The following is a 14626-nucleotide window of genomic DNA, read 5'->3' on the forward strand; positions in this document are numbered from 1 at the left end:
GCCCTCGTGTGCTAGGGTGGGCTCATCAGTTGGTACCTAGCACACCTACCAATACGCTGGCTAGTGCATACCGTGGAGGCCACTGCGTAGGCTACCTGGAGCCACCGGCAATGCCAATGCACTAAGAGACTTTGTCTCATCACTAAAAATTGATGCCTGCTTGGCCATCAGATGATATAGATGTTGATTCCCATAGGGAATCTGAAATACTTGTCCTGAATGAGCAAATTTATAATACCAATATAAATGGTCCGTTATTGGACATTATACATTTTCCAGCTAGCTCATTCTTGGTTGCCAGCGTTTCGCCCTCGTGTGCTAGGGTGGGCTCATCAGTTGGTACCTAGCACACCTACCAATACGCTGGCTAGTGCATACCGTGGAGGCCACTGCGTAGGCTACCTGGAGCCACCGGCAATGCCAATGCACTAAGAGACTTTGTCTCATCACTAAAAATTGATGCCTGCTTGGCCATCAGATGATATAGATGTTGATTCCCATAGGGAATCTGAAATACTTGTCCTGAATGAGCAAATTTATAATACCAATATAAATGGTCCGTTATTGGACATTATACATTTTCCAGCTAGCTCATTCTTGGTTGCCAGCGTTTCGCCCTCGTGTGCTAGGGTGGGCTCATCAGTTGGTACCTAGCACACCTACCAATACGCTGGCTAGTGCATACCGTGGAGGCCACTGCGTAGGCTACCTGGAGCCACCGGCAATGCCAATGCACTAAGAGACCTTGTCTCATCACTAAAAATTGATGCCTGCTTGGCCATCAGATGATATAGATGTTGATTCCCATAGGGAATCTGAAATACTTGTCCTGAATGAGCAAATTTATAATACCAATATAAATGGTCCGTTATTGGACATTATACATTTTCCAGCTAGCTCATTCTTGGTTGCCAGCGTTTCGCCCTCGTGTGCTAGGGTGGGCTCATCAGTTGGTACCTAGCACACCTACCAATACGCTGGCTAGTGCATACCGTGGAGGCCACTGCGTAGGCTACCTGGAGCCACCGGCAATGCCAATGCACTAAGAGACTTTGTCTCATCACTAAAAATTGATGCCTGCTTGGCCATCAGATGATATAGATGTTGATTCCCATAGGGAATCTGAAATACTTGTCCTGAATGAGCAAATTTATAATACCAATATAAATGGTCCGTTATTGGACATTATACATTTTCCAGCTAGCTCATTCTTGGTTGCCAGCGTTTCGCCCTCGTGTGCTAGGGTGGGCTCATCAGTTGGTACCTAGCACACCTACCAATACGCTGGCTAGTGCATACCGTGGAGGCCACTGCGTAGGCTACCTGGAGCCACCGGCAATGCCAATGCACTAAGAGACTTTGTCTCATCACTAAAAATTGATGCCTGCTTGGCCATCAGATGATATAGATGTTGATTCCCATAGGGAATCTGAAATACTTGTCCTGAATGAGCAAATTTATAATACCAATATAAATGGTCCGTTATTGGACATTATACATTTTCCAGCTAGCTCATTCTTGGTTGCCAGCGTTTCGCCCTCGTGTGCTAGGGTGGGCTCATCAGTTGGTACCTAGCACACCTACCAATACGCTGGCTAGTGCATACCGTGGAGGCCACTGCGTAGGCTACCTGGAGCCACCGGCAATGCCAATGCACTAAGAGACTTTGTCTCATCACTAAAAATTGATGCCTGCTTGGCCATCAGATGATATAGATGTTGATTCCCATAGGGAATCTGAAATACTTGTCCTGAATGAGCAAATTTATAATACCAATATAAATGGTCCGTTATTGGACATTATACATTTTCCAGCTAGCTCATTCTTGGTTGCCAGCGTTTCGCCCTCGTGTGCTAGGGTGGGCTCATCAGTTGGTACCTAGCACACCTACCAATACGCTGGCTAGTGCATACCGTGGAGGCCACTGCGTAGGCTACCTGGAGCCACCGGCAATGCCAATGCACTAAGAGACTTTGTCTCATCACTAAAAATTGATGCCTGCTTGGCCATCAGATGATATAGATGTTGATTCCCATAGGGAATCTGAAATACTTGTCCTGAATGAGCAAATTTATAATACCAATATAAATGGTCCGTTATTGGACATTATACATTTTCCAGCTAGCTCATTCTTGGTTGCCAGCGTTTCGCCCTCGTGTGCTAGGGTGGGCTCATCAGTTGGTACCTAGCACACCTACCAATACGCTGGCTAGTGCATACCGTGGAGGCCACTGCGTAGGCTACCTGGAGCCACCGGCAATGCCAATGCACTAAGAGACTTTGTCTCATCACTAAAAATTGATGCCTGCTTGGCCATCAGATGATATAGATGTTGATTCCCATAGGGAATCTGAAATACTTGTCCTGAATGAGCAAATTTATAATACCAATATAAATGGTCCGTTATTGGACATTATACATTTTCCAGCTAGCTCATTCTTGGTTGCCAGCGTTTCGCCCTCGTGTGCTAGGGTGGGCTCATCAGTTGGTACCTAGCACACCTACCAATACGCTGGCTAGTGCATACCGTGGAGGCCACTGCGTAGGCTACCTGGAGCCACCGGCAATGCCAATGCACTAAGAGACTTTGTCTCATCACTAAAAATTGATGCCTGCTTGGCCATCAGATGATATAGATGTTGATTCCCATAGGGAATCTGAAATACTTGTCCTGAATGAGCAAATTTATAATACCAATATAAATGGTCCGTTATTGGACATTATACATTTTCCAGCTAGCTCATTCTTGGTTGCCAGCGTTTCGCCCTCGTGTGCTAGGGTGGGCTCATCAGTTGGTACCTAGCACACCTACCAATACGCTGGCTAGTGCATACCGTGGAGGCCACTGCGTAGGCTACCTGGAGCCACCGGCAATGCCAATGCACTAAGAGACTTTGTCTCATCACTAAAAATTGATGCCTGCTTGGCCATCAGATGATATAGATGTTGATTCCCATAGGGAATCTGAAATACTTGTCCTGAATGAGCAAATTTATAATACCAATATAAATGGTCCGTTATTGGACATTATACATTTTCCAGCTAGCTCATTCTTGGTTGCCAGCGTTTCGCCCTCGTGTGCTAGGGTGGGCTCATCAGTTGGTACCTAGCACACCTACCAATACGCTGGCTAGTGCATACCGTGGAGGCCACTGCGTAGGCTACCTGGAGCCACCGGCAATGCCAATGCAAAGTCTCTTAGTGCATTGGCATTGCCGGTGGCTCCAGGTAGCCTACGCAGTGGCCTCCACGGTATGCACTAGCCAGCGTATTGGTAGGTGTGCTAGGTACCAACTGATGAGCCCACCCTAGCACACGAGGGCGAAACGCTGGCAACCAAGAATGAGCTAGCTGGAAAATGTATAATGTCCAATAACGGACCATTTATATTGGTATTATAAATTTGCTCATTCAGGACAAGTATTTCAGATTCCCTATGGGAATCAACATCTATATCATCTGATGGCCAAGCAGGCATCAATTTTTAGTGATGAGACAAAGTCTCTTAGTGCATTGGCATTGCCGGTGGCTCCAGGTAGCCTACGCAGTGGCCTCCACGGTATGCACTAGCCAGCGTATTGGTAGGTGTGCTAGGTACCAACTGATGAGCCCACCCTAGCACACGAGGGCGAAACGCTGGCAACCAAGAATGAGCTAGCTGGAAAATGTATAATGTCCAATAACGGACCATTTATATTGGTATTATAAATTTGCTCATTCAGGACAAGTATTTCAGATTCCCTATGGGAATCAACATCTATATCATCTGATGGCCAAGCAGGCATCAATTTTTAGTGATGAGACAAAGTCTCTTAGTGCATTGGCATTGCCGGTGGCTCCAGGTAGCCTACGCAGTGGCCTCCACGGTATGCACTAGCCAGCGTATTGGTAGGTGTGCTAGGTACCAACTGATGAGCCCACCCTAGCACACGAGGGCGAAACGCTGGCAACCAAGAATGAGCTAGCTGGAAAATGTATAATGTCCAATAACGGACCATTTATATTGGTATTATAAATTTGCTCATTCAGGACAAGTATTTCAGATTCCCTATGGGAATCAACATCTATATCATCTGATGGCCAAGCAGGCATCAATTTTTAGTGATGAGACAAAGTCTCTTAGTGCATTGGCATTGCCGGTGGCTCCAGGTAGCCTACGCAGTGGCCTCCACGGTATGCACTAGCCAGCGTATTGGTAGGTGTGCTAGGTACCAACTGATGAGCCCACCCTAGCACACGAGGGCGAAACGCTGGCAACCAAGAATGAGCTAGCTGGAAAATGTATAATGTCCAATAACGGACCATTTATATTGGTATTATAAATTTGCTCATTCAGGACAAGTATTTCAGATTCCCTATGGGAATCAACATCTATATCATCTGATGGCCAAGCAGGCATCAATTTTTAGTGATGAGACAAAGTCTCTTAGTGCATTGGCATTGCCGGTGGCTCCAGGTAGCCTACGCAGTGGCCTCCACGGTATGCACTAGCCAGCGTATTGGTAGGTGTGCTAGGTACCAACTGATGAGCCCACCCTAGCACACGAGGGCGAAACGCTGGCAACCAAGAATGAGCTAGCTGGAAAATGTATAATGTCCAATAACGGACCATTTATATTGGTATTATAAATTTGCTCATTCAGGACAAGTATTTCAGATTCCCTATGGGAATCAACATCTATATCATCTGATGGCCAAGCAGGCATCAATTTTTAGTGATGAGACAAAGTCTCTTAGTGCATTGGCATTGCCGGTGGCTCCAGGTAGCCTACGCAGTGGCCTCCACGGTATGCACTAGCCAGCGTATTGGTAGGTGTGCTAGGTACCAACTGATGAGCCCACCCTAGCACACGAGGGCGAAACGCTGGCAACCAAGAATGAGCTAGCTGGAAAATGTATAATGTCCAATAACGGACCATTTATATTGGTATTATAAATTTGCTCATTCAGGACAAGTATTTCAGATTCCCTATGGGAATCAACATCTATATCATCTGATGGCCAAGCAGGCATCAATTTTTAGTGATGAGACAAAGTCTCTTAGTGCATTGGCATTGCCGGTGGCTCCAGGTAGCCTACGCAGTGGCCTCCACGGTATGCACTAGCCAGCGTATTGGTAGGTGTGCTAGGTACCAACTGATGAGCCCACCCTAGCACACGAGGGCGAAACGCTGGCAACCAAGAATGAGCTAGCTGGAAAATGTATAATGTCCAATAACGGACCATTTATATTGGTATTATAAATTTGCTCATTCAGGACAAGTATTTCAGATTCCCTATGGGAATCAACATCTATATCATCTGATGGCCAAGCAGGCATCAATTTTTAGTGATGAGACAAAGTCTCTTAGTGCATTGGCATTGCCGGTGGCTCCAGGTAGCCTACGCAGTGGCCTCCACGGTATGCACTAGCCAGCGTATTGGTAGGTGTGCTAGGTACCAACTGATGAGCCCACCCTAGCACACGAGGGCGAAACGCTGGCAACCAAGAATGAGCTAGCTGGAAAATGTATAATGTCCTTCGGCTGAAACAGCCATAGCCTCTAACTCGGCAAAAGTTTGCGGGCGCGACGCAAAACACAAGTATGAGCGGTATGATGGAGAAATACCTTCCACTATGGCCTGAACAATTTGATCTTCGGGAAAATGAAGGGCAAATATCCTAGTGTAAAACTTAATGTCTTGGATGAAGTCTGCTAAATTTTCATCCAACCGTTGTACTCGGTAGTAGTACTTTTGAATGAGCGATGACCTAGCTCGGGCAGGGATAAAATTTGCCAACAGATGGGCATGGAAGTCTTCTATGGATGACTGTTCAGCGATTGCCCTAACTATCTTGTCGGAGAGAACGCCAATGGAATAAGGGTAAATTATCTGAAGGGTTTGACACGGAGACAGAGAAAAAACAAGGGCATGATCTTGGAATTCAACTAAAATCCTTAAGAAAGCAATAACATCAGTAGTGGAGTTAACAGAAAACTTGGAAATACCTCTAAGTAACATAGCTAATGGATGGGGTAAACTGCTGAAAACAGGTGACATAGTAGAAAAGGGCCTAAGTGGCGGAGAAGCAGATTCCGAAGGTGCCCTATTTAACATAAAGAGTGGAATGGACATGCGACGATCGGACTCGGTTCCTAATGGGGCAGATGTTCGTTGTGTAGTTGCCTCAGTACTACTTCCTTCCTCTTTAGAGAGATCCTCCCCATTTACAATATTTACTACCATAGGCTGGTCGACTTTAGGAATAGCAGATCCAGATAACAAATGGCTAACTTTGCTAGATATTTTAGACAAGTTTTCGGCAAGGGCACTAGCTTACTTACCCTGGAGGTCATTTAACTTCAGAGACAATAGATCACACACCCTATTATAAAAATGGTACAACCTAGCCTGTACTCTTTTGAGTTGATTAGGAGATGGATCACTTACTTCAAAAAAACTAACTACAGATGCTAGCTCAGTAGTATTATCATTGATCATGGAGAGAGCGTCGTCAATCTCTTTTTCTCCCGAAGTCGGGATGGTAATAGGCAAATCAAGGGAATCTTTTAGCTTATTAGTGTCTATCGCAACCGTGCCTCCAGATTGAACATTTCTAATGGTTAATTCATAGATTAATTCCACCTTGCGCAAGTAGCCGGGGTGGAGGACTTCGCGAGAGCCGGACATGATGACAAAAAAATTAAAAGTTTTGAAAAATTAGAAAGAAAAGTCCAGCGACAGAGAAAATTGTTAGAGTTCGAAAGCAAAGCAATGTTTAGCCGTCAAAAGGGGCAAAATTGAGACCCATTCAACCACGCTCTGCTACCACTTGTTACGGAATTATCCGTGGTAGTTAGAGGTGAAAGAAGGTAATGGATGGAATAGGTCTCAACAACGAAATTAAAATTAATTTAAAATTTAACAAAGGTTATATTTTCTTTTCGAGATCAAGAAATAACAAGTATAACAGGAACTCAGTTGTATATCAACAAGTTAAGAAAGTACAATTCCAGTTTATTAATGGATTTTGGGCTTCGAGCCCCAGATTCACAATCCCTGAGCAATGAGCCCAACTTTACCTATACACAAGGTTCAACAAAGGGGCAGAAAACCCCAATCATGCCAAGGAGCATTTGCTCCCAATTACCCAGTTAAGCCTGCTTGAGGCACACAGAAAATACAATTTTTAGAAAGAGCGAACCCGCTCTCAAAGTTCAAGCCAATTCAAAGGCCACACCAAACTCCACCTTCAACCTGCCCTCCAGGCACACAAGAACAGGGGTAAAAATACCCAACCTACTGAGGCCTATTCACTAAAGAAACAGGACAATAACATGGCCCCAAAGTACCAACTTGAGTGGAGGCGTAACTTGCACTCCTAATACTCCTTTTTAAAACCTATTTGGCTCTTAGGCCGCTTATGCAAGGGCTAATCCCATACTACGGAGGTGACACGATAGGAAAATTTATTACATTATGAAGCGAAGAAAAACGGTTATGAAAACGTAGTCACCTCAAAAACAATATGAGAGGGAGCTCGAGAGGGTTAGGCACTCTCTATCCCGATTTGTAGTTAAAGAGACGGAATTTATAGCAAGGGTCTTTTACATTTTAAAGGAAGGTTACATGATAAAAGTTTCGAACCTGCCCCGAGGGTTAAACTGCTGAGCTAGCAAGAAATGAAGTTATTAGAAGGCCATTACCTTATGGAAGAACTGCTGCCCGAAGGAAGAGGCGCTTCCCGCCCCCTGCTACATAATCACACTAGGAAAGATGTTACCGAAGTGGCCCGGAGACCAGAAAATCAGCAGTTTAAATACCCTCGTGGAACATTCGAGACCTTTCAAGAATGAGAACCCACACCCCCCCTCAACTTTATTGGCTAGGATCAAGCAACATATCCATATCGGAGAAGACGTACGTTATTGGTCCAAAATTAATTAGAGAAATTCGGGATTGGCTAAATTCAAAACAAGCAGAAAGAGAAGGGTTATACTGCCAACCCAAAAAATGACTGAAAGAAATTTAACAAAGAACAAACTTATGAACACAAAATTTCTCAAAAAACAGTTCCTTCACTTCGCACTAGGGTGCACATTAGTAGTTCTTCAGTAGTGTCATCTAGAAGAGAATGTTCACACTTCTCACTACAGAGAAAACAAATATAAATCGAAAAAGACACAGTTCAGAACTCTTAAAAATTTACAATAGCGACATCTTCTGAGAAACTTTAGAATTAACATGGTGGTTAAAGTTCAGGCTTCCTCCAGTAGAGGAGTTTCAACTGGCGCAATGTTTGAATTAGCGGCGCGGAGGTGTACCGCCCGGTACAATAATAATAATAATAATAATAATAATAATAATAATAATAATAATAATAATAATAATAATAATAATAATAATAATAATAAATACTGAATGGAATCTGTAACCCTGTTGTACGGTTACAACCTACTCTAATTTCCTGAGTTCTATATTCTAGAAACAGAGCAACCCATTCAGTCACCCTTTTGTCAAGTCTAATTGCACTCAATTTTGCCAGTAGTCTCACATGATCTACCCTATCAAATGCCTTAGACAGGTCAATCGCAATACAGTCCAATTGACCTCCTGAATCCGCGATATCTGCTATATCTTGCTGGAATCCTACAAGTTGGGCTTCAGTGGAATAACCTTTCCTGAACCCAAACTGCCTTCTATCAAACCAGTTATTAATTTTGCAAACATGTCTAATATAATCGGAAAGAATGCTTTCCCAAAGCTCACATACAATGCATGTCAAACTGACTGGCCTGTAATTTTCAGTTTTATGTCTATCACCCTTTCCTTTATATACAGGGGCTACTATAGCAACTCTCCATTCATTTGGTAAAGTTCCTTCATGCAAACAATAATCAAATAAGTACTTCAGATATGGTACTATATTCCACCCCATAGTCTTTAGTATATCCCCAGAAACCTTATCAATTCCAGCTGCTTTTCTAGTTTTCAAATTTTGTATTTTACTGTAAATGTCATTCCTGTCATAGGTAAATCTTTAGTATTAGTCACCTCCTCTATCTGGACATTATCCTTGTAACCAACAATCTTTACATACTGCTGGCTGAATACTTCTGACTTTTGAAGATCCTCGCATACACACTCCCCTTGTTCATTAATTATTCCTGAAATGTCCTTCTTGGAACCTGTTTCTGCCTTAAAGTACCTATACATACTCTTCCATTTTTCACTAAGATTAGTATGGCCACCAATTATGCTTGCCATCATGTTATCCTTAGCTGAATTCTTTGCTAGATTCAATTTCCTAGTAAGCTCCTTCAATTTCTCCTTACTTCCACAGCCATTTCTAACTCTATCTCTTTCCAACCTGCACCTCTTTCTTAGTCTCTTTACATTCCTGTTATAATATAGTGGATCTTTACCTTTCCTTACCACCTTTAAAGGTACAAATCTATTTTCACATTCTTCAAGAATTGCTTTAAACCCATCCCATAGTCTGTTTACATTTTTATTTACCGTTTTCCACCAATCATAGTTACTTATTAAAAACTCCCTCATGCCTGTTTTATCAGCTATATGGTACTGCCTAACAGTCCTAATTTTAATCTTTTCCTTTCTTTCATATTTACTTTTAATTACCACAATAACAGCTTCGTGATCACTAATACCATCCATTACTTCGGTTTCTCTATAGAGCTCATCAGGTTTTACCAGCACCACATCCAGAATATTCTTCCTTCTAGTTGGTTCCATCACTTTCTGAATCAGGTGCCCTTCCCATATTAACTTATTTGCCATTTGTTGGTTATGCTTCCTGTCGTTCGCATTACCTTCCCAATTGACATTTGGTAAATTGAGATCACCCGCTACAATCACGTTCCTTTCCTTATCGTTTCCCCACATAGCTGATTATCTTATCAAATAATTCTGAATCAGCATCTGCGCTACCCTTTCCTGGTTTGTACACTCCACAGACATCAAGTTGTCTATTATCTTTAGAGATTTGCTTTACCCCTAAAATTTCGTGTTTGTCATCTTTAACTTTTTCGTAGCTTACAAATTCTTCTTTCAAAGAATGAATACTCCCCCTCCTACCATTCCTATCCTATCTCTACAATACACCCTCCAGTTCTGTGAGAAAATTTCTGCATCCATTATATCATTTCTCAGCCATGATTCAACTCCTATTACAATATCTGGTAAGTATATATCTATTAAATTACTTAATTCTATTCCTTTCTTTACAATACTTCTACAGTTGAGCACTAACAGTTTTATGTCATCCCTACTCTATTTCCAGTTCCCTGTTCCCTTAACACCGCTCCCTAGGCCACCCTGTTTCCCTGAATGTACCTCGCTATAACCCTTCTAAACAAATTTCCTAACTTATATGTACCACTGCGATTTAAGTGAAGGCCATCTGAGTGCAGATCCCTATCTCCTACCCACCCATTAGGATCTAGAAATTTCACTCCCAGTTTCCCACATACCCACTCCATAGTCTCATTTAAATCCTCAATCACCTTCCAGTCAGTATCCCTCCTACACAGTATTCCACTGATAACAATCTCCACTTCCTTAAACTTCACCCGTGCTGCATTTACTAGATCCCATACATCCCTAACTATGTTGGTACTTATACCTGCTTGTCTTACGTTGTTAGTACCAACGTGAAACACTACCACCTTCACCTTTCCCTCCTCCCTCTCTTCTACTTTCCTCAACATCTGCCTTAACCTAATTCCTGGATAACACTCTACCCTGGTACCCTTTCCCCACACACTTTACCGACATGTCTAACGATAGAATCCCCCATGACCAGAGCCTCAACCCTACCCACCTCATTTGATCCCCTCCCCTCCTGGTCAGTCCTATCTTTCCTGACAGCTGCAGAAGCTACTTCCTCCTCCCTTTTCTCCATCCCATGATCCTGTTCCACCTGTCTTTTCCTATCCACTACTCCAAATTTCCCTTTCCTACCTCTTCCCTTTCTCCTACTTCCACACTTCTCGGCAACAGTTCCCTGTTCCTCATCTTCCCTCGGTTGTTCTACCTGCAGTGACTCGCACCGATTTCTCACCGACACCTGTCCTGAATTTTGATCCTGAATGGAGCCCTTAGCCTGCAATCTCCTTCCCCTTAAAACATTAGACCACCTGTCTTCCACAATTCCCCCCTTTCCTTCCCATCCCTCTATTACACCTACTGTATCCTGTACATTGTTTGGAGACCTACTTTCCTTCGTGTCCTCTGAGAGAATCCTTATTATCTCCCTCAAGCTCTCCTTCCTCATACACACTAATGCCTGGCCACACCCACAGTTCCTACACTCACACTGCTTATCCATTTTTTACTAAATAATGAAAAGAAAAGGAGAAATATGGTAACTTATTCTGTGCAAAATAAAAATGAAAGGAAAGAAATACTGTCTAGGTTAGTTCACAAGGATCACACAACAATAAGTTAATTAATATAGGCTACTACTACACTACAATACTACTTAACTGTACTATTTTTATTCCTACAGCAAGGTAACATGATGAAAATTGCTGTTAATTACTGGAAACAGAGAATAATACACAAGAATTACACAACTCTTAACTGCATTTAAGTCTACCCTAATTACAACAACAGAATTTTAGTAAGAGAGTTACTACAGATACCACAGAAATGGTACTATACTACACAAATATTTCACAGTAATTGAATAAACACACTACTTTCTAATACGATGCTATAATACACTACAATAATTTTAAACTATGTTAAGACGCATTCTAATTACAACAGGTTATTAGCAAGCAAAAACAGAAAAGAAAATTACCATTCAAGTTCGAAATTTGCAAAACTACTCAAAATTATAGAATAGGCACTCTAATTTCTAATAAGTTACGATACTACACTACAATAATGTTAAAACTATGTTCAGATGTATCCTAGCTCCTTATTAAGCATAGATAGAAATGAAAATTCCAATTAGGCCTAAATTTAGATATTCGCAAGAACTACCGGTAGGTCTCAAAGATTTCCAACCAAATTAAACACGTATACAGATTAATGTTAGTACTGCTTTGTCCGACTATGCTGTAATAGAAATGAAACCTGCCGTTTGCACAAAAATACACACGAATATAATAAGCAAGATACCTACTATTTGGAAACCTGTGTGGGAAGAAAAAGAAGTTTTGAAAGTATGGAAAGAAAACTTCCAAAATCTATATGAAGGACAAAATGAAACAAATGAACCCAAGGATATAGATGAAGATAAAATAAATATCACCATTACAGTGGAAGGGACAAATAAATGATCAGAGGAAATAGGAAGAGAAGATCTACAAATATCGGATGTAGAAAAAGCTGTATTGGAAATGATAAATGGCAAAGCTCCTGGAATAGATGACATCACAGTGGAAATGATTAAAGCTGCAAGACCTATTGGAATGCAGTGGCTGTGTAGAATAATGAAGATAGTATGACTGACAGAGAAATTCCTGATGATTGACAAGGTCAATTATTGTACCTATTTTAAAAAAAGGCAATAAGGCACTCTGTAAGAACTATAAGGAATAATATTACTGTGTCATTGCATGATTTATAAAATAATAATCTTACAAAAATCAAGAACAGGAGAGAATCACAATTAAGAGAAGAACAACAAGGATTTAGACCTGGAAGATCAACTACTGACGCCATATTTACAGCTAGACAAGCAGTAGAAAAGAAATGGGAATTTGGGAAAGAAATCGCAGTTGCATTCACAGATATACAAAAGGCTTATGGCATGGTTAGAAGAGAAGAGATATGGTAAGGGCTGAATAGAATGGAACTATCAAGAGAAATGCAATTCAGAATTAGAAACATGTATAACAAATGCCTGGAATGTGTTATAATAGATGGCAAAAAATCAGAATGGTTTAGAACAGATAGGAGTAGACAATTCCATGGCCAAAAGAGCACTCCAACTTGATTCTGGAGGGTATCGACTCCATGGTAAGACCAATGAGTGGTGGGTAGATAACATCAGAGATAGCATATGGAATGTAGATCTCAAGCCCAAAGGCATCTATGACAGAGCCTATGGAAGAGAGATGGCAGAACAGTGGACCCCATGCATTGAGACAGACGCTAAGAAGGAAAAAGATGAAGCTGTATGTAAAAACTGGCTTCAGTTTTAGGGTCTGTGAAGCAAAAGGAGAAGGATAGGTTACCTGTGAGAATAATGGACTTGGCCATGAAGAGTAAGAGAAGTAGAGGGAGACCAAGCTGGCAATGGTTGGACTCTTTCTTTAAATTTACAGTTTAAACTACTTGTTTAACTCTATGTGGGAGTAATTATGTTTTTTGCAGGCAAACTCTTATGAGAGACCATTACATAAAGTATCCCAAGAAATGTGAATGAAAGAGGACAAACCTGGTACCAATGACAAGGCTGGCTGGACTTTCAATTGGTTGGCTCAATTTACTCATAAGCTGAGGAAGATCAACAAAACTGCTGGCGTCCAAAAATGAAAAGACGAATACAATGGCATCTGCTTTTTCCTTGCAAGCCTATATTAAAAACAATAAAATACAAAAGACCACAATGTGAATACAATATAAAACAGAAGTTACAGAAAGATAAAAAACTGAATCTTTTTCAACACTTGGTAAAAAAAAGATTTAACTGTATATTGTGGTCAATGACCTAGATGTTGTATGTATGTTTGGTCCGCAGCCCTAAGGCTGGTTGGATCCTCAACAGCTCCGCCATCAGCTATCATAGATGGCTTAGGCATCACTAAAGAGGCATACTAGGGAAATGAGGAGGTAGTTTCCCATTGCTTTCCTCACCGAGCCAGAAGTTGCTATTACATATCAGTCTGCCAAGCCCACTGAAATGCATACATCATCTGACCCTATGAGCAACATATTCACAACATTCATAGTGGGGACTGGCTGCATAAGGAATGGCATTACTAGCATTGTTCATACCTCAGTCACTTTCATATTGTCAAAGCCAAGGGTAAGACTGAAACAGGTCAATTAAAGTAATAAAATTGCTCTAGCCTATACGAGAAGACACAGTGCACTGTAAACAATACGTCCCGCCAGCAAAGGCGTGACCTAGATATTATGCCCCTTTAAACAACACTAATTGTATATTGGTAAAGATGATTATTAATTCTCTGTAACTAATTACAAGGAGTATAAAACATAAGTAAGTGACAAAAGCATCACAGCTGCATGACTATGCCTGGCCAAGTGTGCACTAGCCTAGGCAATTAAGCTCTTTTGAAATCTGTGAACATCCAGACCAGATAGAATTTGGGAGAGCGAAGATAACAAGAAGTTGTAAGAATAATTTTTGTGCCTTTAGTTGAGAAGTATTAGCCTTTTGAAGGCATATCTATACTGGGCGATTCTCTTGCGCTTACTAATTTTGTTTCATGCAGCCCAAATAACCGGCAGTTTTATATATGTCATAAAAACATCGGACTTTCTCATACGCACAGCAAAAACAAACATATATTTTTGTATTTTCTGTCTAACCACAGTAGGAAGACGATGTGCTGTAACATTATTAAACAGTGGCAATCACAAGTGCCCTCCACAAATTATATGAAAATGACATATCTATGAAACACGAAGTGGACATTGTAAC

General features: G+C 41.5%; 1 protein-coding gene across 2 annotated transcripts in view; it reads right to left on the reverse strand.

Moving 5' to 3' along the window:
* The window catches only part of LOC136885392 (ciliogenesis and planar polarity effector 2), a 103673-nt gene that overhangs the window by 22630 nt on the left and 66417 nt on the right, over positions 1-14626 (reverse strand). For both annotated transcript variants that reach the window (XM_067157908.2, XM_067157916.2), the window contains exon 3: positions 13397-13533. In XM_067157908.2, coding sequence (XP_067014009.2) covers positions 13397-13533 — 137 coding nt within the window. The remainder of the gene's footprint in view (positions 1-13396; positions 13534-14626) is intronic.

This window comes from Anabrus simplex, chromosome 1 (assembly GCF_040414725.1).
Source record: "Anabrus simplex isolate iqAnaSimp1 chromosome 1, ASM4041472v1, whole genome shotgun sequence".
NCBI classification, from domain to species: domain Eukaryota; kingdom Metazoa; phylum Arthropoda; class Insecta; order Orthoptera; family Tettigoniidae; genus Anabrus; species Anabrus simplex.